A 27,635-nucleotide genomic window follows, 5' to 3' on the forward strand; every position below is an offset into this window, starting at 1 on the left:
GTACATGAGGGGACTGAGCCCCTGATGGGCCCCTGTGTTGAGGATCAGCGTGGCAGATGTTACCTACCCTTACCACCTGGGGTCGGCTCATCAGGAAGTCCAGGATCCAGTTGCAGAGGGAGGTGTTTAGTCCTAGGGTCCTGAGCTTAGTGATGAGCTTTGAGGGCACTATGGTGTTGATCGCTGAGCTGTAGTCTATGAACAGCATTCTCACATAAGTGTTCCTTTTGTCCAGGTGGGAAATGGCAGTGTTGAGTGCAATAGAGATTGCATCATCTGTGGATCTGTTAGGGCGGTATGCAAATTGGAGTGGATCTAGGGTTTCTGGGATAATGGTGTTGTGAGTCATGACCAGCCTTTCAAAGCACTTCATGGCTACAGATGTGAGTGCTAAGGGTCGGTATTAATTTAGGTAGGTTACCTTGGTGTTCTTGGGCACAGGGAAAATGGTGGTCTGCTTGAAACATGTTGGTATTACAGACTCAGTCAGGGACAGGTTGAACATTTCAGTGTAGTAACCAAAAAAGTGTTAAAGAAATTTTTTGCACACTCTTGGCATTCTCTCAACCAGCTTCACGAGGAATGCTTTTCCAACATTCTTGAAGGAGTTCCCGCATATGCTGAACACATATGCGGCTTTTCCTTCACTCTGTGGTCCAACTCACCCCAAACCATCTCAATTGGGCTGAGTTTGGAGGATTGTGGAGGCCAAGGTCATCTGATGCAGCCCTCCATCACTCTCCTTATTGGTCAAATAGCCCTTACACAGCCTGGAGGTGTGTATTGCGTCATTGTCCTGTTGAAAAACAAACGATAGTCCCACTAAGCGCAAACCCGATGGGATGGCGTATCACTGCACAATGCTGTGGTATCGCTGCCATGCTGGTTAAGTGTGCCTTGAATTCTAAATAAATAACAGACAGTGTCACCAGCAAAGCACCCCAAACCATCACACCTCCTCCTCCATGCTTCACAGAAAATAGTAAAAATGCAGAAAAACCCTTGAATGAGTAGGCGTGTCCAAACGTTTGACTGGTACTGTAAGTATTCAGACCGTTCACTCAGTACTTTGTTGAAACTCCTTTGGCAGCGATGACAGCCTTGATTCTTCTTAGGTATGATACTACAAGCTTGGCACACCTGTATTCGGGGAGCATTGCAGCACAGCTATTTTCAGGTCTCTCCAGAGATGTTCGTTTGAGTTCAAGTCCAGGCTCTGGCATGTCCCAAAGCCACTCCTGCGTTGTCTTGGCTGTGTGGTTAGATTCATTGTCCTGTTGGAAGGTGACTGAGTCTGAGGTCCTGAGTGCTCTGAAGCAGGTTTTCATCAAGTGTCTCTCTGTATTTTTCTCCGTTAATCTTTGCCTTGACCCTGAAAAGTCTCCCAGTCCCTGCCTCTGAAAAACATCCCCACAGCTTGATGCTGCCAACACCATGGTTCACCGTAGAGATGGTGCCAGGTTTCCTCGTGACGCTTGGTTTTCAGGGCAAAGAATTTAATCTTGGTTTCATCAGACCAGAGAATCTTGTTTGTCATTGTCTGAGAGTCTTTAGGTCCCTTTTGACAAACTCCAAGCGGGCTGTCATGTGCCTTTCACTGAGGAGTGGCTTCCGTCTGGCCACTCAAACATAAAGGCCTGATTGATGGAGTGCTGCAGAGATTGTTGTTCTTCTGGAAGGTTCTCCCATCTCCACAGAGGAACTCTGGAGGTCTGTCAGAGTACCATCGGGTTCTTGGTCACCACCCTGACCAAGGCCCTTCTCAGTTTGGCCGGGCGTCCAGCTCTAGGAAGAGTCTTAGTGCTTCCAAACTTCTTCCATTTAAGAATAATGGAGGCCACTGTTTTCTTGCGGACCTTCAATGCTGCAGACATGGTTCCCTTCCCCAGATCTGTGCTCCACACATTTCTGTCTCTGAGCTCTACGGACAATTCTTGCGACCTGATGGCTTGGTTCTTGCTCTGACATGCACTGTTAACTGTGGGACCTTAAATAGACAGGTGTGTGATTTTCTAAATCATGTCCAATCAATTGAATTTACCACAGGTGCACTCCAATCAAATTATAGAAACATCTCAAAGGATGATCAATGGAAACAGGATGCACCTGAACGCAATTTCAAGTCTCATAGTAAAGGGTCTGAATACTTATGTAAATAAGGTATAGTTGTTTTTTATATAAAAATATATTTTTACACATTTTGTTAAATTTCTAAAAATGAAGGCTGTAATTTAACAAAATGTGTAAAAGGTCAAAGGGTCTGAACACTTTTGTGTATATTTCTAAACGTATTTGAACATTTAAACATATATTTATGTACTCCATTAGATGGTGACTTGTTTGACGAGGCGATGGACGGAGGTAATTTCAGCCTGAACAGTCGAGGTGAGGGTGAGGGCAGCCCGGAGCTGTTTGACCTGTCTCGTATAGGGGACAGTCTGGGGGTCCCCAGCCCTCGGACATGCCGGACCCCTGAGTCCTTCCTGGGGCCCACAGGGGCCTCCCTGGTCAATCTGGACAGCCTGATACCAGCCAACCCCCCAGCCAAGACCAAGAACCCGTTTCTCTCAGGTGAACACTGAAACAGTCACTCATTCACAGACCAAGAACCCCTTCCTCTCAGGTGAACACTGAAACAGTCACTCACTCACAGACCAAGAACCCCTTCCTCTCAGGTGAACACAGCCAATCATATCCCTGCTCTACAGAAAACCATGTACCCCATCCAATTTACAAGTAAAGTGCTACTCAGTCACTTACTCAGACCTGGGGCAATTTCAGGTTGAAGTTGACACTTTTGGGACTGTTCCATTGATCCTATCGCAGCTTACTGGACAAACTTAATGATTAAGCGCAGGTTAAGTATTTAAACATTTAACGTGTAATGGTTAAAAGTGCTTCTACTGACTTTCTCTCTGTTCCCCCCTCTTCATCTCTCTCTTCTCCCCTATCTCTTTCCCCCCCTGCTCTCTCTCCTCCCCTATCTCTTTCCCCCCCTGCTCTCTCTCCTCCCCTATCTCCCCCTGCTCTCTCTCTCCTTCCCTATCTCCTTCCCCCTATCTCCTTCCCCCCTGCTCTCTCCTCCCCTATCTCCTCCTCCTCTGCTCTCTCTCTCCTCCCTATCTCCTTTCCCCCTGCTCTCTCTCCTCCCCTCTCCTTCCCCCCTGCTCTCTCTCCTCCCCTTATCTCCTTCCCCCTGCTCTCTCTCCTCCCCTACCTCCTTCACCCCCTATCTCCTCCCCCTATCTCCTCCCCCCTGCTCTCTCTCCCCTATCTCCTTCCCCCTCCAGGTCTGAGTACTCCATCTCCCTCAACCCGTTCCAGAGTGAACAGCCTCGTCTCACTCTGAATCAGATGCGTCCCAGCTCCACGTCCCCCGTCCCCCCCTCCGGTCCTCCCTCCCTGCCCTACAGTGCTTCTCTGCCCCTGCCCGCCAGCCACCAGCCGGCCAGCCTGCCCTCCTCCCTCACCCAGCCCACCCATGGAGCCCTGGACATACCTGGGCTGCCACAGCCCCTGTTACCTCTTTCCTCCATCTCGTCTCTGGGAGAGGAGCACAGTCAGAATCCCTTCCTGTGATGTCTGTCCATCTGAACTGAAACCGCTACGATGGAAGACCTGCTGGTGACCTGCTGGGTGTCCACGAGCGGTGACGATTCAACATGTGGAATCGGCAAAAAATTTCAAGAAAATGACGGTCGATGTTTTGTAGTCAGATGTGACAGGACGCCCACCCAGCTGTCGCACGGCCGGCAATTCATGTTGGTCTGTCTGTCCTCTATCTCTGGTGGATGGAACAGAGGAAATAGAAATGACTCTTATTAGGTTATTTTCTGTCAATCAAACCTCAAGACTCAACAACTGGAATTCAGACAGAACTGATAATCCCCTTAAGTTGTTATTTTGCTGTTGTTTTTCTCTGGGCTTTAGTACTGTAACCCTTAGATTGCTTCCTCTGCTACGATCTGCTCTACCACAACCTGTCCTGTTACTCCTCTCTGCTGAAGAGAGTGATGGAGAGGCCTCTGCTCTGGTCTGCTCTACCACAACCTGTCCTGTTACTCCTCTCTGCTGAAGAGAGTGATGGAGAGGCCTCTGCTCGGGTCTGCTCTACCACAACCTGTCCTGTTACTCCTCTCTGCTGAAGAGAGTGATGGAGGCTACTGCCTCTGCTCGGGTCTGCTCTACCACAACCTGTCCTGTTACTCCTCTCTGCTGAAGGGAGTGATGGAGGCTACTGCCTCTGCTCGGGTCTGCTCTACCACAACCTGTCCTGTTACTCCTCTCTGCTGAAGTGATGGAGTGATGGAGAAGGCCTCTGCTCGGGTCTGCTCTACCACAACCTGTCCTGTTACTCCTCTCTGCTGAAGAGTGAGAGAGCCTCTGATGTCTGACCACAACCTGTCCTGTTACTCCTCCTGCTTGACTCCTCTCTGCTGTTACTCCTCTCTGCTGAAGGGAGTGATGGGTCTGCTCTCTGCTCACAACCTGTCCTGTTACTCCTCTCTGCTGAAGGGAGTGATGGAGGGCCTCTGCTCGGGTCTGCTCTACCACAACCTGTCCTGTTACTCCTCTCTGCTGAAGGGAGTGATGGAGGCTACTGCCTCTGCTCGGGTCTGCTCTACCACAACCTGTCCTGTTACTCCTCTCTGCTGAAGGGAGTGATGGAGGCTAAGGCCTCTGCTCTGGTCTGCTCTACCACAACCTGTCCTGTTTCTCCTCTCTGCTGAAGGGAATGATGGAGGAGGAACGAGAGGTAGAAAGAGAATATTCCCAGAACGTGTTTAGGTCTATAGTAACCTAATCCTAAGCCATGACAGATACTGTACATACACGCCGATGCCCAAGCTCATCCTCCGCTATAGAAAGCACATTAGGTGAAGATGTTTCCATGTTAAAGTAATTAGCAATACTTTACAGATTGAGTGTGTCTGCACTAACCTGGTCTCAGATCTGTTTGTGCTGTCCTGCCAACTCCTATGGGTGATTGGCTATACAGCAGAAACAGATGTGGGACCAGGTTAGTTAACTGCTTTTCCAACTGCTTCTTACCTAGTCACATGCCCCGCCCACTCTGCTGCATACTTTAGTTTGATTGGCTCCGCACTGTTGCTCCTGATCCAGCACTGAACTGATTGTACACCAGATATGCCTGCTTATCTCTCCGACCGACGGACCACAATGCACTGGGACAGGACGCCCACTGTTCCTGCCGCACTGCTCTATGCTGATTGGTCGATCCGCTCTCTGGACTGCTTTCATTGGTTGGCTCTTTCTCTCCTATTATCTCTCCCATGATGCCCCAGGAGGGATAATGCTCGGACAAGTCTGTTCAGGAGGATGTAACGTTACAGAATGCTCAGATAGAAATGTATCGTGTAGAACAGATATGATTGTCTGCCAGATAGAATAAGGGAAGTGTGTCGGCTCTATTCAATCTATTTCTATCTGCAAATGTTCAGAATGATTCCTAGCGCCGACTACAACTCTGATTTCTGAGAACGGGCATAGAACATTCCACGCCGATGATGAGACGCCAGCCAACCCACATCCACATAATGAACGCTTGAGTTTTAAGCTTCCCTTTTGTTACATTAGGCCTAGTAAGGCTCCATCTGATTGGGTTCTCGTGTAAAAGGATGGTTTGCTGTTGGAATGAAGCTGCGGTGATGGCGAGAGAGATTCTAAGGTAGTTCTATTGTATTGTAGTGAACTGGAGGCCCTTTTGAGGGATAACTGAGTGAAATCTGCTTTTCAAGAGACCGGAACCACTGCAGGACTCACTATAGGGGGCAAATCCTAACGCTCTCACTTCAAGTTGAGTTTTGCATTGATGTCAATGGGAGAAGTGGAAATTCAATTGAATTCAATGGAAGTTAGGAAGCTAGCATTCGACCCTTATAAAGCAACGCATATTAGACTGTATGAATTGATATCGTGATTATTTTCCCTCTCTCATTGCTGTGGTCATTACTTGTGAAACACTGATTGTCATCGTCAAATATAATATAATATATGAGGGAACTAATAACAACGCCTGGCATCTGCATTCATTCATATTTTACAGCTTTTATTTCATGATCATGTTGATCAATAGGATATTTCTTGACTTGTCGCTTTGATATCATTCAACCTTTTTTTACATCTGTTAATACATGACTGTGTGTAATATATATATATATATATAATATAATATATGCCTAGCTAGATTGTAATACCAAACACTTTATAATGGACTGTTTCTACATATTGAATGCTTAGAGAAGCACATTCTTCACAGAGTTGATTTTTCTACACAATGTCTGTCTGCCCCCTGGAGGCCAAACACCTGTATGACAGTTACTGTATTTCCACACACCTATGACAGTTGCTGTATTTCCACACACCTGTTTGACAGTTACTGTATTTCCACACACCTGTATGACAGTTGCTGTATTTCCACACACCTATATGACAGTTACTGTATTTACACACACCTATATGACAGTTACTGTATTTCCATACACCTGTATGACAGTTACTGTATTTCCACACACCTATATGACAGTTACTGTATTTCCACACACCTGTATGACAGTTAATGTATTTCCACACACCTGTATGACAGTTACTGTATTTCCACACACCTATATGACAGTTACTGTATTTCCACACACCTGTATGACAGTTACTGCATTTCCACACACCTATATGACAGTTACTGTATTTCACACACCTGTATGACACTGTTACTGTATTTCCACACACCTGTATGACAGTTACTGTATTTCCACACACCTGTATGTTACTGTATTTGCACACACCTATATGACAGTTACTGTATTTACACACACCTATTACAGTTATTGTATTTCCATACACCTATATGACAGTTACTCTATTTCTACTCCAGTATAGTTAGGCTACATCGAGGACACTACTCCAGTATAGTTAGGCTACATCAGAGGACACTACTCCAGTATAGTTAGGCTACATCGAGGACACTACTCCAGTATAGTTAGGCTACATCGAGGACAATACTCCAGTATAGTTAGGCTACATCGAAGACACTACTTCAGTATAGTTAGGCTACATCGAGGACAATACTCCAGTATAGTTAGGCTACATCGAGGACAATACTCCAGTATAGTTAGGCTACATCGAGGACAATACTCCAGTATAGTTAGGCTACATCGAGGACAATACTCCAGTATAGTTAGGCTACATCGAGGACACTACTCCAGTATAGTTAGGCTACATCGAGGACAATACTCCAGTATAGTTAGGCTACATTGAGGACACTACTTCAGTATAGTTAGGCTACATCGAGGACAATACTCCAGTATAGTTAGGCTACATCGAGGACAATACTCCAGTATAGTTAGGCTACATCGAGGACACTACTCCAGTATAGTTAGGCTACATCGAGGACACTACTCCAGTATAGTTAGGCTACATCGAGGACAATACTCCAGTATAGTTAGGCTACATCGAAGACACTACTTCAGTATAGTTAGGCTACATCGAGGACAATACTCCAGTATAGTTAGGCTACATCGAGGACACTACTCCACTATAGTTAGGCTACATCGAGGACACTACTCCAGTATAGTTAGGCTACATCGAGGACAATACTCCAGTATAGTTAGGCTACATCGAGGACAATACTCCAGTATAGTTAGGCTACATCGAAGACACTACTTCAGTATAGTTAGGCTACATCGAGGACAATACTCCAGTATAGTTAGGCTACATCGAGGACACTACTCCAGTATAGTTAGGCTACATCGAAGACACTACTCACACATGATTATTCCCTGTTTGGAAATACTTTAACCAAATTGTTTAACAGTGTTCTCCCTCAGCCTTTAAAAACAACTGCTGGTTATACAGTATCTATACAGATACTCTATACAGTATCTATACAGATACTCTATACCGTATCTATACAGATACTCTATACAGTATCTATACAGATACTCTATACCGTATCTATACAGATACTCTATACAGTATCTATACGGATACTCTATACAGTATCTATACGGATACTCTATACACATACTCTATACAGTATCTATACAGATACTCTATACAGAATGCTGACAATAAATACAGGCATGATATTCCAGCCATAAAAGCATTCATATCAGGCCTCCTCAATAAGACGTGATGCCATTCATATCAGGCCTCCTCAATAAGACGTGATGCCATTCATATCAGGCCTCCTCAATAAGACGTGATGCCATTCATATCAGGCCTCCTCAATAAGACGTGATGCCATTCATATCAGGCCTCCTCAATAAGACGTGATGCCATTCATATCAGGCCTCCTCAATAAGACGTGATGCCATTCATATCAGGCCTCCTAAGACGTGATGCCATTCAATAAGACGTGATGCCATGTGAATGACAGCATCATTCTTGGTGTGCTGAGATCATGAGGATGAGGACATCTTCTCGCCAACAGGATTCATGTGTGACGGCGTGAGATACAGCACACCCTCACTTTCCAGTTGGCGGTGACATCATTCCAAGTTCCGTGACAATGATGTCACTTATGCCGCGTTCAAAGCAACTGGGAACTCAGAAATCTCGGACTTCAGTGTGTTCAAAGCTACTGGGAACTCAGAAATCTCGGACTTCAGTGTGTTCAAAGCAACTGGGAACTCAGAAATCTCGGACTTCAGTGTGTTCAAAGCAACTGGGAACTCAGAAATCTCGGACTTCAGTGCGTTCAAAGCAACTGGGAACTCAGAAATCTCTGACTTCAGTGTGTTCAAAGCTACTGGGAACTCAGAAATCTCGGACTTCAGTGTGTTCAATGCAACTGGGAACTCAGAAATCTCGGACTTCAGTGTGTTCAAAGCAACTGGGAACTCAGAAATCTCGGACTTCAGTGCGTTCAAAGCAACTGGGAACTCAGAAATCTCGGACTTCAGTGTCGTTCAAAGCAACTGGGAACTCAGAAATCTCGGACTTCAGTGCGTTCAAAGCAACTGGGAACTCAGAATCTCTGACTTCAGTCTCAAAGACTGGGAACTCAGTGTCATGTTCAAAGCAACTGGGAACTCAGAAATCTCGGACTTCAATGTGTTCAAAGCAACTGGGAACTCAGGAATCTCGGACTTCAGTGCGTTCAAAGCAACTGGGAACTCAGAAATCTCGGACTTCAGTGGTTCAAAGCAACTGGGAACTCAGAAATCTCGGACTTCAGTGTGTTCAAAGCAAGTGTGTCTCAAAGCAACTGGGAACTCAGAAATCTCAGACTTCAGCGTTCAAAGCAACTGGGAACTCAGAAATCTCGGACTTCAGCGCGTTCAAAGCAACTGGGAACTCAGAAATCAGGCAACTGGGAACTCAGAAATCTCGGACTTCAGAGTTCAAAGCAACTGGGAACTCAGAAATCTCGGACTTCAGTGTGTTCAAAGCAACTGGGAACTCAGAAATCTCGGACTTCAGCGCGTTCAAAGCAACTGGGAACTCAGAAATCTCGGACTTCAGCGCGTTCAAAGCAACTGAAGCAACTGGGAACTCAGAAATCTCGGACTTCAGTGTGTTCAAAGCAACTGGGAACTCAGAAATCTCTGACTTCAGTGCGTTCAAAGCTACTGGGAACTCAGAAATCTCGGACTTCAGTGCGTTCAAAGCAACTGGGAACTCAGAAATCTCGGACTTCAGTGCGTTCAAAGCAACTGGGAACTCAGAAATCTCGGACTTCAGTGCGTTCAAAGCAACTGGGAACTCAGAAATCTCGGACTTCAGTGCGTTCAAAGCAACTGGGAACTCAGAAATCTCGGACTTCAGTGTGTTCAAAGCAACTGGGAACTCAGAAATCTCGGACTTCAGTGTGTTCAAAGCAACTGGGAACTCAGAAATCTCGGACTTCAGCGTTCAAAGCAACTGGGAACTCAGAAATCTCGGACTTCAGTGCATTCAAAGCAACTGGGAACTCAGAAATCTCGGACTTCAGTGCGTTCAAAGCAACTGGGAACTCAGAAATCTCGGACTTCAGTGTGTTCAAAGCAACTGGGAACTCAGAAATCTCGGACTTCAGCGCGTTCAAAGCAACTGGGAACTCAGAAATCTCGGACTTCAGTGCGTTCAAAGCAACTGGGAACTCAGAAATCTCGGACTTCAGTGTGTTCAAAGCAACTGGGAACTCAGAAATCTCGGACTTCAGTGTGTTCAAAGCAAATGGGAACTCAGAAATCTCGGACATCAGTGCGTTCAAAGCAACTGGGAACTCAGAAATCTCGGACTTCAGTGTGTTCAAAGCAACTGGGAACTCAGAAATCTCGGACTTCAGTGTGTTCAAAGCAACTGGGAACTCAGAAATCTCGGACTTCAGCGTGTTCAAAGCAACTGGGAACTCAGAAATCTCGGACTTCAGTGCGTTCAAGATAACTGTTATTTTTCAACGGTCATCCAACTTGAAGTTCCAACTCGGGAACTCGGGCCTCCTACAGCACCGACTTTCTGACCTGAAAATCACTGGCGTCATGATTTGACCTCGTATTTTTCCCAGAGTCCCCAGTTGTCTTGAAAGCACCAGCAATGAGGAACTGCTTCTTGGAAGGAAGATGCTTCTATGACATCACTCTGTCAGTCAGTTAGGGTGGAGTCCAGCCAGCCCAACACCTCCTGGAGTCCCTGTCCGGAACGAGCGCTCAGTTCCAGGGTCGTGATTGGCTGGGTGGCAGAGGCGATGATGTCATCCATCCTGAACAGTGACATCATCTCTACGAGACTCATGGTACAAGGGAGGTCCCTGGAGGAAGGGTGGGAGGAGAAAGGGTTAAGACATTTGCAAAGCGAGGGAGAGGCACTGTTTAATTTATGTAAAGGAGGCAAATAAAGTGTATCTCTACTAGACTCATGGTACAATGGAGATCCCGAGGAGAAGAGTGGGATGACAATCAGGCAATCAGGGAGGGAGAGAAACAGTTTGTTGATAGTCATGCAACGAGGTGGGGGGGGGGGAGCAGCATTTAATGTGGGAGTATATTGGGAGGAATTGGATACAGTCAGGTCCATAAATATTTGGACATTGACCAAGTTATTATTATTGTAGCTGTCTAGCGCAGCATTTTGGAGTTGAAATTAGATGATGAATATGCTTTAATTTGAGGGTCTTTACCAAAAAGTAGTTGGGCAGTTGGCTGCTCAGCTGTTCCATGGACAGGTGTGTGTTATTCCCTCATTCGTTTATTTACCAGGAAGCAGATAAAAAGGTCGAGAGTTGATTTCAAGTGTGGCATTTGCAATCTGTTGCTGTTAACCCTCAATATGAAGTTCAGAGAGCTGTCACTGCCAGTGAAGCAAGGCTGAATAATCTATAAACAATCCCATCAGAGAGATTAGAACATTAGGTGTGAACAAAGCAACTATTTGGTACATTCTTAAAGAGAAAGAACACACTGGTGAGCTCCGGAACACCAGAAGGCCCAGAAGACCACACAAAACAACTGTGGTGGACGACAGAAAGATTCCTTCCCTGGAGAAGAAAACCCCTTCACAACAGTTGACCAGATGAAGAACACCCTCCAGGAGGCAGGTGTATCTGTGTCAGAGTCAACATTCAAGAGAAGACTTCACCTTAGTAAATATAGACGGTTTATCACAAGATGTAAACCATTGGTAAACCTCAAAAACAGGAAGACCAGATTAGAGTTGGCCAAACAACATCTAAAAAAAGCATGGACAGTTCTGGAACAATGTCCATCAGACAGATGAGACAAAGATCAACTTGTACCAGAATGATGAGTAGAATATGGAGAAGAATGATGCATACCACCTCATCTGTGAAGCATGGTGGAGGTGGTGTTATGGAGAAGGGAAGGAACTGCTCATGATCTGGAGAAGGGAAGGAACTGCATGATGAAGCATACCACCTCATCTGTGAAGCATGGTGGATGGAGAAGGGGAACTGCTCATGTGTTCATGAAGAGAGGTGGTGTTAGGGAAGGGGAACTGCTCATGATCTGAAGCATACCACCTCATCTGTGAAGAAGCATGTGTGGAGAAGGGAGGTGCTCATGATCTGAAGTTATGGAGATGGTGGAGGTGGTGGAAGGGGAACTGCTCATGATCTGAAGCATACCACCTCATCTGTGAAGCATGGTGGAGGTGGTGTTATGGAGAAGGGAAGGAACTGCTCATGATCTGAAGCATACTAACTCATCTGTGAAGCATGGTAGAGGTGGTGTTATGGAGAAGGGAAGGAACTGCTCATGATCTGAAGCATACCACCTCATCTGTGAAGCATGGTGGAGGTGGTGTTATGGAGAAGGGAAGGAACTGCTCATGATCTGTGAAGCATGGTAGAGGTGGTGTTATGGAGAAGGGAAGGAACTGCTCATGATCCGAAGAATATCACCTCATCTGTGAAGCATGGTGGAGGTGGTGTTATGGTGTGGACATGTATGGCTGCTAATGGAACCGGTTCCCTTGTATTTATTGATGATGTGACTGATGACAAGCAGCAGGATTCATTCTGAATGGTTTAGGACTAATGTTATTATCTGCCCAGATTCAGCCAAATGCAAAGGAGGTGCCACCAAGTATTAAAACTCACAATTTAATTGATTGTTATGTTTGTCCAATTACTTTTGAGCCCCTAAAAGTGGGGGCGGCAGCGTAGCCTAGTGGTTAGAGCGTTGGACTAGTAACCAGAAGGTTGCGAGTTCAAACCCCCGAGCTGACAAGGTACAAATCTGTTGTTCTGCCCCTGAACAGGATTGTTATGTTTGTCCAATTACTTTTGAGCCCCTAAAAGTGGGGGCGGCAGCGTAGCCTAGTGGTTAGAGCGTTGGACTAGTAACCAGAAGGTTGCGAGTTCAAACCCCCGAGCTGACAAGGTACAAATCTGTTGTTCTGCCCCTGAACAGGCAGTTAACCCACTGTTCCCAGGCCGTCATTGAAAATAAGAATGTGTTCTTAACTGACTTGCCTGGTTAAATAAAGGTATAAAAAATAAAATAAATAAAAAGTGATATAATTCCTACACCGTTCACCTGATTTGGAGTTAAATACCCTCAAATGTTTGATTTTTTTTTCACCTTTATTTAACCAGGTAGGCAAGTTGAGAACAAGTTCTCACTTACAATTGCGACCTGGCAACAAATTAAAGATGAAAGTCTGCACATTCAGCTCATATAGTTTCCTTCCAAATCCAATGTGGTGGCGTACAGAGCCAAAATGATAACTTGTTCAATGTCCAAATATTTATGCACCTGACTGTACGTCTGGTTCGTAGCCAGGAGTCTGTCCAGTAAGGTGCAATGTTGCAAAAACATTCAGATAGAACTGTATTTTGCTGAACAGAACCTGATTGTCTGTCATGTAGAGAATAAGGGATCGTGTCACATCTATTCATTACGCTTCTATCTGAATGTTTTGTCTCAAAAATCCACTGTGATCTTGGCCAGAGAATGTGCAGTGTAGTGTGTTACTACAGACAGGACCTCTTGTTGAAGATAACCAGGACAGAGGCTGTGTGGAGAGGTTCAGCAGAGAGGACAGACAGGAGCTGGATACAGGACGACGAGGTCTGGGTGGTGTTAGCAGAGTCCACCATGAACTATATAGAGAACAAACACAATGATTTGATTTTAAATGCCTGCAGTCGACAAGCATGAAATTATGCAGAATGCACAGATGATCTCCCAGTTTAGTTTAGTGGGCTGATGGTCTACCGTGTACTGCAGTGATATTAGCCTGTTCATATCCCTGGTTGATCTCCCAGTTTAGTGGGCTGATGGTCTACCGTGTACTGCAGTGATATTAGCCTGTTCATACCCCTGGTTGATCTCCCAGTTTAGTGGGCTGATGGTCTACTGTGTACTGCAGTGATATTAGCCTGTTCATACCCCTGGTTGATCTCCCAGTTTATTGGGCTGATGGTCTACTGTGTACTGCAGTGATATTAGCCTGTTCATATCCCTGGTTGATCTCCCAGTTTATTGGGCTGATGGTCTACTGTGTACTGCAGTGATATTAGCTGGTTGATCTGTTTTCTGATGGTCTACCCCTGGTTGACCCCTGGTTGATCTCCCAGTTTAGTGGGCTGATGGTCTACTGTGTACTGCCATACCCCTGGTTGATCTCCCAGTTTAGTGGGCTGATGGTCTACCGTGTACTGCAGTGATATTAGCCTGTTCATATCCCTGGTTGATCTCCCAGTTTCTCCCGTGTACTGCAGTGATATTAGTGGTTGATCTCCCAGTTTAGTGGTCTGATGGTCTACCGTGTACTGCAGTGATATTAGCCTGTTCATACCCCTGGTTGATCTCCCAGTTTAGTGGGCTGATGGTCTACTGTGTACTGCAGTGATATTAGCCTGTTCATACCCCTGGTTGATCTCCCAGTTTAGTGGGCTGATGGTCTACCGTGTACTGCAGTGATATTAGCCTGTTCATATCCCTGGTTGATCTCCCAGTTTAGTGGGCTGATGGTCTACCGTGTACTGCAGTGATATTAGCCTGTTCATATCCCTGGTTGATCTCCCAGTTTAGTGGGCTGATGGTCTACCGTGTACTGCAGTGATATTAGCCTGTTCATACCCCTGGTTGATCTCCCAGTTTAGTGGGCTGATGGTCTACTGTGTACTGCAGTGATATTAGCCTGTTCATATCCCTGGTTGATCTCCCAGTTTAGTGGGCTGATGGTCTACTGTGTACTGCAGTGATATTAGCCTGTTCATACCCCTGGTTGATCTCCCCTGGTACTTGATCTGCAGTGATATTAGCCTGTTCATACCCCTGGTTGATCTTCCAGTTTAGTGGGCTGATGGCTGTGTACTGCAGTGATATTAGCCTGTTCGTACCCCTGGTTGATCTCCCAGTTTAGTGGGCTGATGGTCTACTGTGTACTGCAGTATCCCTGGTTGATCTCCCAGTTTAGTGGGCTGATGGTCCTGTACTGCAGTGATATTAGCCTGTTCATATCCCTGGTTGATCTCCCAGTTTAGTGGGCTGATGGTCTACCGTGGTACTGCAGTGATATTAGCTCCCAGTTTAGTGGTTACTGTGTACTGCAGTGATAGTGTTGTTGATCTCCCAGTAACCGGAAGGATATTATCCCTGGTTGATCTCCCAGTTTAGTGGGCTGATGGTCACTGTGTACCAGTGATATTAGTGACAAGGATCTATTGAACAGGCCTGTTCCCAGTTTAGTCATTGAAAATAAGAATATGTTCTTAACTGACTTGCCTGGTTAAATAAAGGTAAAATAAATAAAAAATAAATAAACTGCAGTGATATTAGCCTGTTCATACCCCTGGTTGATCTCCCAGTTTAGTGGGCTGATGGTCTACCGTGTACTGCAGTGATATTAGCCTGTTCATACCCCCAGTTTAGTGGGCTGATGGTCTACTGTGTACTGCAGTGATATTTAGATCTCCCAGTTTAGTGGGCTGATGGTCTACTGTGTACTGCAGTGATATTAGCCTGTTCATATCCCTGGTTGATCCCTATTTCTGATCAGAGGAGCTTTGCTTATTAATCATATAGAAATATGGACTATTTTTGCATTAAACTTAAACCATCGATGGAATATGTGTACAAAGTATTATTGAGGTTATTCTAAATATTTACAAGGAATTATTTCCAAATTGAGAGGAACGTCTTCCTGTACAGATGTGATGACGTGGTTCTCATGCTGCTGCCATCTTGGACTAGGGCTCTCTTGCTAAAGACAATTGATCTCAATTGGTCAAACCGGAATGTGTAAAGGTTTAATTCATAAAATGTCTATGGACAATAAGAGAGATGTATTGACCCACCACAGCTCACTCACAGTCACCCTCTTCTTCTTCAGAGTAGATATATTAACTCCAATTTTTTATTTTACATTTATTTAACTAGGCAAGTCAGTTAAGAACAAATTCTTATTTACAATGACGGCCTACCCCGGCCAAACCCAGACGATGCTGGGCCAATTGTGCGCCTCCTTATGGGACTCCCAATCACAGCCGGATGCGATACATCCTGGATTCGCACCAGGGACTGTAGTGCCTTAGACAGCTGCACTACTCAGGGAGACTTATACACTGTATGGATGTGGTTCTGGACTCACGATGACAGAGGAGCAGTCTGTATAGTAACTGGGCCAGATAGGACTCATACAGCCTCCCAGCTCTCTCACAGTCACCCTCTTCCTCTTCAGAGTCAGGTCTGTCAGGTTGGTGCCCACCTGTAACAGAGGGAGACCCTTTCTGTTTAAAACACCCTCAAATGGTGACTGACACAACAATCACTGTGGTGAATACCGAATGGACTCACCGTAGGTAGAGTAACAGGGGGTTCCCCTAAATCAGTTGTGCCATCTCTCACAATGAGCTGTGAATAGTCTGTTAAGGGTGATTAAATAGACACTGTAGCATGGAAATGTACTCTGAAGATACATATTGAAGTGAGACATGGGCTGCTTCTTCTCAAGTCTCCTCTCCTTCTTCATTTGCACTGATATTAAAACACAGGATAGGTGAGAAGAAGAATAAGGTGGATGTGTATTGGAAAACTGTCATTAGATGAAGGAGAGGAAGAAGAGGATACGAGGAAAGGAAGCAACTGATTATTGAGACGCATCCATGGTCATAATTGCTAGCTAGCAAACGTTAGCTTATTATCTTGTTTGCTTGCTAAATTAATCTCAATGCTGGTTAATTTGAAAGGATATTCTGTAAACGTTTCATGAGAAGAGTTTTTCCAACACCGGTTGCACCGAGCAGCAAACACATTTCGTATAAACCAACAAAGACTTGATCCGTATCAAACTTGTCGAGACTAGTTAGCTAGCAATCAAGCCTCTCCAGCTTACTGCGACACCATGGCGACGCTCATATGATCAACTTTAGTTGCTATGTTTGCACAAATAAGAAGCAAATCTTTGCAAATCCAATTTCTCATTAGTTATTTCATCACCGACGGACCCGGAACCAAAACATTGAATCACTTCCGTTCCTTCGAAAACAAGCCACGCCTTCTTCCACCCAGTTGTCAAAACATAAACAGCTACAAGAGTGGGAGTCAACCCTAAAGAAGTTTGGGAGTCAAACAAGAACAATAGGTTCTTCTTCAAGCGTTTGGAGAGCATCTTGGAGAACAGCCATGGAAGCTCAGCTAAAGAAGGAGCTGGGAACATCCATGCTGAAGTCAACTGGCCATTCTGGAGGAGGTTGTATCAGCCAGGGACAGAGCTTTGACACTGACCACGGGAGAGTGTTTGTCAAGATCAACCACAAGAGTCAGGTTCTTCATTTACTTCGTTACTAATTCCATACTGCATGCCTTTACATTGACATATGAAGTCACTCAAAATAGATTAGCACTGTAAAATAGTCGCCGAATAAGGATCATTTGTTAGAAATATCAAACCATATTTTGTTGCAGGCTATTTGGCTACACGCTATCAAATGAATGACAGTAGTCAGCACTCTGAGAGCAAAGGATTAGGATTCACAATAGAGCCATCCAGTCATGTGATGGTCGACATCAGAGCGCTGTTGTTGTGCACAGAGCTGGAGGGTGTTATGTGATGGGCAGTCCTAATCCTGACCTCTGACAAGTCATGAACTGCCTTCTCTGAAGGCTGCTAGACTACTCCCATGGTAGTTGTAGTCCCGTGGAGGCTGCTAGATTACTACCATGGTAGTTGTAGTACCGTGGAGGCTGCTAGATTACTACCATGGTAGTTGTAGTCCCGTGGAGGCTGCTAGATTACTTCCATGGTAGGTGTAGTCCAGTGGAGGCTGCTAGATTACTTCCATGGTAGGTGTAGTCCCGTGGAGGCTGCTAGACTACTTCCATGGTAGTTGTAGTCCCGTGGAGGCTGCTAGACTACTTCCATGGTAGGTGTAGTTAATGGAGGCATCAAATAGACTACTTCCATGGTAGTTGTAGTCCCATTGGAGGCTGCTAGACTACTTCCATGGTATTGTAGCCCCGTGGAGGCTCCAGACTACTTCCATGGTAGGTGTAGTCCGTGAGGCTGCTAGACTACTTCCATGGTAGGTGTAGTCCGTGGAGGCTGTAGACTACTTCCATGGTAGTTGTAGTCCCGTGGAGGCTGCTAGACTACTTCCATGGTAGGTGTAGTCCCGTGGAGGCTGCTCATGACTACTTCCATGGTAGGTGTAGTCCAAGTGGAGGCTGCTAGAGCTACTTCCATGGTAGGTGTAGTCCCGTGGAGGCTGCTAGTTACTTCCATGGTAGGTGTAGTCCCGTGGAGGCTGCTAGACTACTTCCATGGTAGGTGTAGTCCCGTGGAGGATCTCTAGACTACTTCCATGGTAGTTGTAGTCCCGTGGAGGCTGCTAGACTACTTCCATGGTCTTCTTGTAGTCCCGTGGAGGCTGCTAGACTACTTCCATGGTAGGTGTAGTCCCGTGGAGGCTTCTAGATTATCTTCCATGGTAGGTGTAGTCCTTTGGAGGCTGCTTCTACTTCCATGGTAGGTGTAGTCCGTGGAGGCTGCTAGACTACTTCCATGGTCTTGTAGTCCCGTGGAGGCTGCTTTACTTCCATGGTTCTTGTAGTCCCGTGGAGGCTGCTAGATTACTTCCATGGTAGTCTGTAGTCCCGTGGAGGCTTCTAGACTACTTCCATGGTAGTGTAGTCCCGTGGAGGCTTCTAGACTACTTCCATGGTAGATGTAGTCCGTGAGGCTGCTAGACTACTTCCATGGTAGATGTAGTCTTCCGTGGAGGCTGCTAGATTACTTCCATGGTAGTTGTAGTCCCTGGAGGCTGCTAGACTACTTCCATGGTAGGTGTAGTCCAGTGGAGGCTTCTTTCTTTACTTCCATGGTAGGTGTAGTCCCGTGGAGGCTTCTTCTTCCATGGTAGTTTAGTCCCGTGGAGGCTGCTGAAGGTTCTTCGGCTTCACAATAATGGCCGGAATGGAGTTAATGGAATGGCATCAAATGTATACACCATGCGTTTGATACCATCCCATTCCAGTCATTAAACTCCATTTCAGACATTATTATGAGCCATCCTGCCTCCAGCAGCCTCCACTGGTGTCATCACTTGGTCTGTACAATACATTTCATCACAAAGGTATGGTGTAATTCCTTGGTCAATGTCATGATGATCATCACTTTCTTTATCCTCTTCATGTTCCCCCAGGCAAAGCGTATGTTTGATGGGGAGTTGGCTAGCTTGGAAGCCATCGTCATGACAGACACAGTGAAGGTCCCCAAGCCTGTCAAGGTGATAGAGCTGGATACAGGAGGGGCTGTGTTCGTCATGGAACATGTTGACATGAGGGGTCTCAGCAGGTAAGAGGATCTCCTCATACACTGTTTAATACACGTCTTTGACCTTTCTTTCCTTCTTCTTCTTCTGCTTCTTCTTCTTCTTCACCTTCTTCCTTTATCTTCTTCTTCTTTCTTTATCTTCTTCCTGTTCTTCTTCTTCTTTCTTTATCTTCATCTTCCTGTCCTGGTAGCCTAGTGGTTAGAGCGTTGGACTAGTAACTGAAAGGTTGCAAGTTCGAATCCCCGAGCTGACAAGGTACAAATCTGTCGTTCTCCCCCTGAACAGGCAGTTAACCAACTGTTCCTAGGCCGTCATTGAAAATAGGAATTTGTTCTTAACTGACTTGCCTGGTAAAATAAATTATAAAAATAAATAAAAATCTTCTTCTTTCTTAATCTTCTTCTTCTTCTTCTTCCTGTTGTTCTTCTTCTGTATGTATTAGTAAAGTATTATTGTTATGTCAGACTTCATTGTGATGATTGAGTGTGTTAATGATTGTCCGTTTGATTCCCCCAGGCACTCTAAGCAGCTGGGAGAGCGTCTCTTCTTGACCTGCACCTACATAACCAGAGACTTCAGGGACAGACAGAACAAGGAACAGCAGACAGTTGGTAACTCACCTAGTCCATTCATTCATTCCTTCATTCATTTGATTGATTGATTGATTTTGGGGTAAAACAATTCATACAGTTTAAAACAGTTTAGAAGTCTAACTTTCTCACGTACACAACATCAGACGACTGCATGCCTTCACTCACCACTCTATTAAATGTATACGGAAAAAGGAGCTGATGTTCCTGTCATTTCAATGTAAACAGGAAAAGGACCTGATGTTCCTGTCATTTAAATGTAAACAGGAAAAGGACCCGATGTTCCTGTCATTGTTACGGTTTTTATGTGGTGAAGGAGAGTCGGACCAAACTGCAGCATGTAGATTGCGATCCATGTTTAATAAACAACGTAGACACGAAAAAACACAAACAATAAACGTAACGAAAACCGAAACAGCCTATACTTTGTGTAAACTAACACAGAACAAGGGGTAAGCCAGGGTGTGACATGGGTTTATATGTTGTGTTTCGTATTGGGGTTTGTAGTAATTGGGATTGTGTATGATTAGGGGTGTGTCTAGTTAGGCTTGGCTGCCTGGGGCGATTCTCAATCAGAGTCAGGTGCTTGTCATTGTCTCTGATTGAGAACCGTATTTAGACAGCCTGACTTTCGCGTTGGAATTTGTGGGTGTTTGTTCCTGTCTTAGTGTTGTAGTCACCAGATAGGCTGTAATAGGTTTCACGTTTTCATATACATTTTTTTCATGCACCGCGATTATTTTCATTAAAGTCATGAGTAACCTACACGCTGCATTTCGGTCTGACTCTCTTCATACAACAGACGAACGACGTTACACCACTAGCTACAATCCCAATATATACATACCAAAACCCCAAGACAAAACACACCACAATACAAAAACCCCATGCCACACCCTGGCCTGACCCAATACATAACGATAAACACAAAATACTTTGACCAGGGCGTGACAGTCATTTCAATGTAAACAGGAAAAGGAGCTGATGTTCCTGTCATTTCAATGTAAACAGGAAAAGGACCTGATGTTCCTGTCATTTCAATGTAAACAGGAAAAGGAGCTGATGTTCCTGTCATTTCAATGTAAACAGGAAAAGGAGCTGATGTTCCTGTCATTTAAATGTAAACAGGAAAAGGACCTGATGTTCCTGTCATTTCAATGTAAACAGGAAAAGGACCTGATGTTCCTGTCATTGACCAGTTTGGGTTCCAGGTTCCCACTTGCTGTGGATACCTCCCTCAGGTGAGCTACTATGCAACAGATTGTCTGATATTGGGAGACACAACTAGATTTCCACCTTTCCCCACTAGTGAATACGAGACTGGAATATGTGGTAACGTGGGATTTAAACTGTATGCTATAAATCTAAATAAAGATAGTTCCACACTCTATATACAGCTCCAAGTCTGGTTAAACCATCAATGTCTCTGTACCTTCAACATGGGATTTAAAGACCAACGGGGTGAGAACAACTGCCTATTTTTAACGACTTTTATCAGAGTTCCACTTTCTAACCTCTCGTTGTCTCTCATCAGGAGAATGAGTGGCAGAGTGACTGGGTGACATTCTACTCTCAGCACAGACTACAGCACCAACTCAACATGGTGGAGAAGTCTTATGGAGACAGAGAGGCCAGGGAACTATGGTCCCAGCTACAGGTAACTATGTAACTACAGGGAACTATGGTCCCAGCTACAGGTAACTATGTAACTAGGTAACTATGGTCCCAGCTACAGGTAACTATGTAACTACAGGGAACTATGGTCCCAGCTACAGGTAACTATGTAACTACAGGGAACTATGGTCCCAGCTACAGGTAACTATGTAACTAGGTAACTATGGTCCCAGCTACAGGTAACTATGTAACTACAGGGAACTATGGTCCCAGCTACAGGTAACTATGTAACTACAGGGAACTATGGTCCCAGCTACAGGTAACTATGTAACTAGGTAACTATGAAACTAGGTAACTACAGGTAACTATGAAACTAGGTAACTACAGGGAACTATGGTCCCAGCTACAGGTAACTATATCACTAGGTAACTACAGGTAACTATGAAACTAGGTAACTACAGGGAACTATGGTCCCAGCTACAGGTAACTATATAAATAGGTAACTACGGGGTACTATGATCCCAGCTACAGGTAACTATATAACTAGGTAACTACAGGGAACTATAGTACAAGCTACAGGTAACAAGATAACTAGGTAACTATGGTACAAGCTACAGGTAACAAGATAACTAGGTAACTATGGTACAAGCTACAGGTAACAAGATAACTAGGTAACTATAGTACAAGCTACAGGTAACAAGATAACTAGGGAACTATAGTACAAGCTACAGGTAACAAGATAACTAGGTAACTATGGTACAAGCTACATGTAACAAGATAACTAGGTAACTATGGTACAAGCTACAGGTAACAAGATAACTAGGTAACTATGGTACAAGCTACAGGTAACAAGATAACTAGGTAACTATGGTACAAGCTACAGGTAACAAGATAACTAGGTAACTATGGTACAAGCTACAGGTAACAAGATAACTAGGTAACTATGGTACAAGCTACAGGTAACAAGATAACTAGGTAACTATGGTACAAGCTACAGGTAACAAGATAACTAGGTAACTATGGTACAAGCTACAGGTAACAAGATAACTAGGTAACTATGGTACAAGCTACAGGTAACAAGATAACTAGGTAACTATAGTACAAGCTACAGGTAACAAGATAACTAGGTAACTATGGTACAAGCTACAGGTAACAAGATAACTAGGTAACTATGGTACAAGCTACAGGTAACAAGATAACTAGGTAACTATGGTACAAGCTACAGGTAACAAGATAACTAGGTAACTATAGTACAAGCTACAGGTAACAAGATAACTAGGTAACTATGGTACAAGCTACAGGTAACAAGATAACTAGGTAACTATGGTACAAGCTACAGGTAACAAGATAACTAGGTAACTATGGTACAAGCTACAGGTAACAAGATAACTAGGTAACTATGGTACAAGCTACAGGTAACAAGATAACTAGGTAACTACAGGGAACTATAGTACAAGCTACAGGTAACAAGATAACTAGGTAACTATGGTACAAGCTACAGGTAACAAGATAACTAGGTAACTATGGTACAAGCTACAGGTAACAAGATAACTAGGTAACTATGGTACAAGCTACAGGTAACAAGATAACTAGGTAACTATAGTACAAGCTACAGGTAACAAGATAACTAGGTAACTATGGTACAAGCTACAGGTAACAAGATAACTAGGTAACTATGGTACAAGCTACAGGTAACAAGATAACTAGGTAACTATGGTACAAGCTACAGGTAACAAGATAACTAGGTAACTATGGTACAAGCTACAGGTAACAAGATAACTAGGTAACTACAGGGAACTATAGTACAAGCTACAGGTAACAAGATAACTAGGTAACTATGGTACAAGCTACAGGTAACAAGATAACTAGGTAACTATGGTACAAGCTACAGGTAACAAGATAACTAGGTAACTATGGTCCCAGCTACAGGTAACAAGATAACTAGGTAACTATGGTACAAGCTACAGGTAACAAGATAACTAGGTAACTATGGTACAAGCTACAGGTAACAAGATAACTAGGTAACTATGGTACAAGCTACAGGTAACAAGATAACTAGGTAACTATGGTACAAGCTACAGGTAACAAGATAACTAGGTAACTATGGTACAAGCTACAGGTAACAAGATAACTAGGTAACTATGGTACAAGCTACAGGTAACAAGATAACTAGGTAACTATGGTACAAGCTACAGGTAACAAGATAACTAGGTAACTATGGTACAAGCTACATGTAACAAGATAACTAGGTAACTATGGTACAAGCTACAGGTAACAAGATAACTAGGTAACTATAGTACAAGCTACAGGTAACAATAACACAGACAACAGCACCAGCTCCATACGGTTCTATACTATCTCCGATTCCAAACCAAGCCCTTACTCCTATACCTTTTTGAGATCTGAGAGGACTTCATGGGTGATTGATCTTCTGTCTGATATCTCCTCTCCTTAGCTGAAAATCCCTCAGCTATTTACCGACATGGAGGTGTTCCCTGCCCTGCTTCACGGGGACCTGTGGGGGGGGAACGTAGCAGAGTGTCCCGACGGCCCTGTCATTTTCGACCCTGCCTCCTTCTATGGCCACGCTGAGTACGAGCTGGGCATCGCCGGGATGTTCGGAGGGTTCAGCGACTCCTTCTACTCTGGGTACCACAACAAGATCCCCAAGGCCCCGGGGTTTGAGAAGAGGAATCAGCTGTATCAACTGTTCCACTATCTGAACCACTGGAATCACTTTGGTGGAGGATACAGAGGGTCCTCGCTGAGGATCATGAAGGATCTGGTCAAATACTGACCACTGATCATATATGTACCAGTAGCATGATGTACAACTACACTACCCACAATGCTCTGTAAAACATAGACACACCAATGACACTGACCAGCTTGAATGACCTCACAAAGTCTTCCATCCAGAAAGGAACAAATCATTTTTGGGTCATAATATTAGTTATTTCGAAAAGAAAGAAACAAGACAACTATGATCCTATGGTTTAGAAGAGAGATTCCACGAAACCCATTCCAGATTCCTCTTGATCTTGAAATGCTTGAGAAATAATAAAAATGTTTGAGCTAACATTCCACAGCTATTTGAAAGCAGAAGTGATTTTAATGCTCTAGTGTAAGACTAAACATAGAGTATTGCACATCCATTTGCTTAAATAAACATAACAGCAAGCAAGGTTGTGATCTGTTTGAGTTGTAACAGTTAGCTTTGTTAAAAGCTGTGTTAATACTAAGAATGCAATGATAAATAAAGTACATTACTTCCTCTACTGTGACCATGTGTTGAATATCTCAATAAGGACAATAACCTAAAAAAAGGGCACTATACACTGAGTTTACAAAACATTAAGAACACCTTCCTCATATTGAGTTGCACCCCCCTTTTGCCCTCAGAACAGCCTCAATGTGTTGGGACATGGACTCTACAAGGTGTTGAAAGCATTCCACAGGGATGCTGGCCCATGTTGACTCTACAAGGTGTTGAAAGCATTCCACAGGGATGCTGACTGATGTTGACTCCAATGCTTCCCACAGTTGTGTCAAGTTGGTTGTCCTTTGGATGGTGGACCATTCTTGATACACACAGGAAACTGTTGAGAGTGGACAACCCAGCAGCGTTGCAGTTCTTGACACAAACCGGTGCACCTGGTACCTACTACCACACCCCGTTCAAAGGCACTTAAATTCGTTTTGCCCTCTGAATGGCAAGATACACAATCCATGTCTCAGTTGTCTCAAAGGCTTAAAATTCTTCTTTAACCAGGTCTCCTCCCCTTTATCAACACTGATTGAAGTGGATTTAACAGGTGACATCAATAAGGGATCATAGCTTTCACCTGGATTCACCTGGTCATGGAAAGAGCAGGGGTTGTTAATGTTTTGTAGACTCAGTGTATTTTTATTTCTATTTTCATAATATACATGAGGTGAGATAATATTTCCACCTCTGAATAAGTCTGACGCGTGAACCTCTTTGGTGTGGCGCATCTCTCATTAACGAAACGCTTTTTTTTTGTCCCCAATCGCATAACGTACTGTAGGGTGTAGCAACGTGCAAACTTCACAACAGATAACAGACCTCGGCCACTGCGTGATCATCATTATCTCAAGTTATAATAATACATTTTCCGGACAGAATTTTCACAACTACAGGTATGCCATTCATATGCCTACGATAATAAAATGTATGAGCTGTGTGTGTTCACTCAAATTCTGTTTGATTTCTATTGCAACTTGCCAACCAACAGCACTAGCTAGTTAGCTAGCATCATTGGCTGGTATCGGCATGAATATAACGCAAATCATTGACACGCCCATGCTAAAAGTCACACCTTTCTCATCTAGCTATCAAAACTTCAAGGCAAGCTAGCTACACTTGCTAGCTATTATGTAGACGTGTGTTTAAACATTGGACAGTAGACATTCAGATAACCCAAGTGCATGAAATGTACCGGTAATCTAGGCAAGTATAATGGCCCAGACCGACATGGATTCCGGGGAGGATGGAGGCGGCGGCGGGGAGCCCGAGGTGATCGCTAAAGCCAGTGTCTTGGGAGGTTTTACCGAGAGCACTGAGATTCGAGCCCTGATCTCCAGCCTACCAGTGGTTCACGAGAACATCGTGACACTGGAGTCAGCCATAGAGAGGTTCCTCGGTGAGATTCATACTCTACGTGTTTAGTCTGTTGTTGTTGTGGCCAACTTGATCCAGTCTTGCATGGAACAGTCTGTGGGCTTTAGGCCTAAATGCGTGTACCATCTACAGACATCAGTTTTAATACATTCATAACTTAGACATTCCACAATCATAAGCAGTGAAAGAAAAGTCAACAACTTTATGTTGACCAGTTCTTTTTCTTCTACAGTGATAATGGACCGTTATCAGGAGCAGCCCCATCTTCTGGATCCACATCTGGGTAACAACACCACACACACACAGCACATCACATGCTATTCTGCTTTAGTGAAACATGGGCTTGTTAGGGTAGCACGATGATGACAGTGTTTCTTTCCTGTGACCACAGAGTGGATGTTGAACCTGCTGTTGGAGCTCATCAGGAGTGAACAGTCTCCTCCTCTTCTGGTACACATGGGCTTCAAATTCCTCTACATCATCTCCAAGGTAACTACAGAAATATGGATTAATCTACATCTCCAAGGTAACTACAGGCAGATGGATTCATCTCCAAGGTAACTACAGGCAGATGGATTCATCTCCAAGGTAACTACAGGCAGATGGCTTCATCTACATCATGTCCAAGGTAACTACAGACAGATGGATTCATCTCCATGGTAACTACAGGCAGATGGATTCATCTCCAAGGTAACTACAGGCAGATGGCTTCATCTACATCATGTCCAAGGTGACTACAGAAATATGGATTCATCTACATCATCTCCAAGGTGACTACAGAAATATGGATTCATCTACATCATCTCCAAGGTAACTACAGGCAGATGGATTCATCTCCAAGGTAACTACAGGCAGATGGCTTCATCTACATCATGTCCAAGGTGACTACAGAAATATGGATTCATCTACATCATCTCCAAGGTGACTACAGAAATATGGATTCATCTACATCATCTCCAAGGTAACTACAGGCAGATGGCTTCATCTCCAAGGTAACTACAGGCAGATGGCTTCATCTACATCATCTCCAAGGTAACTACAGGCAGATGGATTCATCTACATCATCTCCAAGGTAACTACAGGCAGATGGATTCATCTCCAAGGTAACTACAGGCAGATGGATTCATCTCCAAGGTAACTACAGGCAGATGGCTTCATCTACATCATGTCCAAGGTAACTACAGACAGATGGATTCATCTCCAAGGTAACTACAGACAGATGGATTCATCTACATCTCCAAGGTAACTACAGACAGATGGATTCATCTACATCTCCAAGGTAACTACAAACAGATGGATTCATCTACATCTCCAAGGTAACTACAGACAGATGGATTCATCTACATCTCCAAGGTAACTACAAACAGATGGATTCATCTACATCTCCAAGGTAACTACAGACAGATGGATTCATCTCCAAGGTAACTACAGACAGATGGATTCATCTACATCTCCAAGGTAACTACAGACAGATGGATTCATCTACATCTCCAAGGTAACTACAGACAGATGGATTCATCTACATCATCACACAGATAGTAAGATTTCA

General features: G+C 44.3%; 3 protein-coding genes, 1 long non-coding RNA gene and 1 pseudogene across 4 annotated transcripts; 4 read left to right on the forward strand and 1 right to left on the reverse strand.

Moving 5' to 3' along the window:
- Positions 1 to 2,262: 2,262 nt before the first annotated feature.
- LOC124018262 (epsin-3-like) lies at positions 2,263 to 4,299 on the forward strand. The gene is made up of 2 exons (XM_046333527.1): positions 2,263 to 2,571; positions 3,291 to 4,299. Exons 1-2 carry the CDS (start codon positions 2,352 to 2,354, stop codon positions 3,347 to 3,349), a joined length of 279 nt encoding a protein of 92 aa, XP_046189483.1. The 5' UTR covers positions 2,263 to 2,351; the 3' UTR covers positions 3,350 to 4,299.
- A 6,099-nt stretch (positions 4,300 to 10,398) lies between these two features.
- Positions 10,399 to 16,977, reverse strand: LOC124018257 (ADP-ribosylation factor-like protein 16). Its single transcript, XM_046333523.1, has 5 exons — positions 16,660 to 16,977; positions 16,263 to 16,321; positions 16,057 to 16,173; positions 13,446 to 13,561; positions 10,399 to 10,750 (listed from the first exon to the last, which is right to left on the reverse strand). Exons 1-5 carry the CDS (start codon positions 16,718 to 16,720, stop codon positions 10,585 to 10,587), a joined length of 519 nt encoding a protein of 172 aa, XP_046189479.1. The 5' UTR covers positions 16,721 to 16,977; the 3' UTR covers positions 10,399 to 10,584.
- LOC124018256 (ketosamine-3-kinase-like) lies at positions 16,810 to 24,692 on the forward strand. The gene is made up of 6 exons (XM_046333522.1): positions 16,810 to 17,231; positions 19,109 to 19,260; positions 19,757 to 19,851; positions 20,998 to 21,071; positions 21,365 to 21,487; positions 23,900 to 24,692. The coding sequence occupies exons 1-6, from the start codon at positions 17,091 to 17,093 to the stop codon at positions 24,239 to 24,241; spliced, it is 927 nt and encodes a 308-aa protein (XP_046189478.1). The 5' UTR covers positions 16,810 to 17,090; the 3' UTR covers positions 24,242 to 24,692.
- LOC124018259 lies at positions 21,934 to 23,323 on the forward strand. Its single transcript, XR_006835598.1, has 3 exons — positions 21,934 to 22,875; positions 22,924 to 23,227; positions 23,276 to 23,323. It is a non-coding gene; the product is annotated as an uncharacterized LOC124018259 (long non-coding RNA).
- A 781-nt stretch (positions 24,693 to 25,473) lies between the features above and the next one.
- LOC124018251 overlaps positions 25,474 to 27,635 on the forward strand; it is a 150,955-nt pseudogene continuing 148,793 nt past the window's right edge.

This window comes from Oncorhynchus gorbuscha, unplaced genomic scaffold (genome assembly GCF_021184085.1).
Source record: "Oncorhynchus gorbuscha isolate QuinsamMale2020 ecotype Even-year unplaced genomic scaffold, OgorEven_v1.0 Un_scaffold_454, whole genome shotgun sequence".
NCBI lineage: Eukaryota > Metazoa > Chordata > Actinopteri > Salmoniformes > Salmonidae > Oncorhynchus > Oncorhynchus gorbuscha.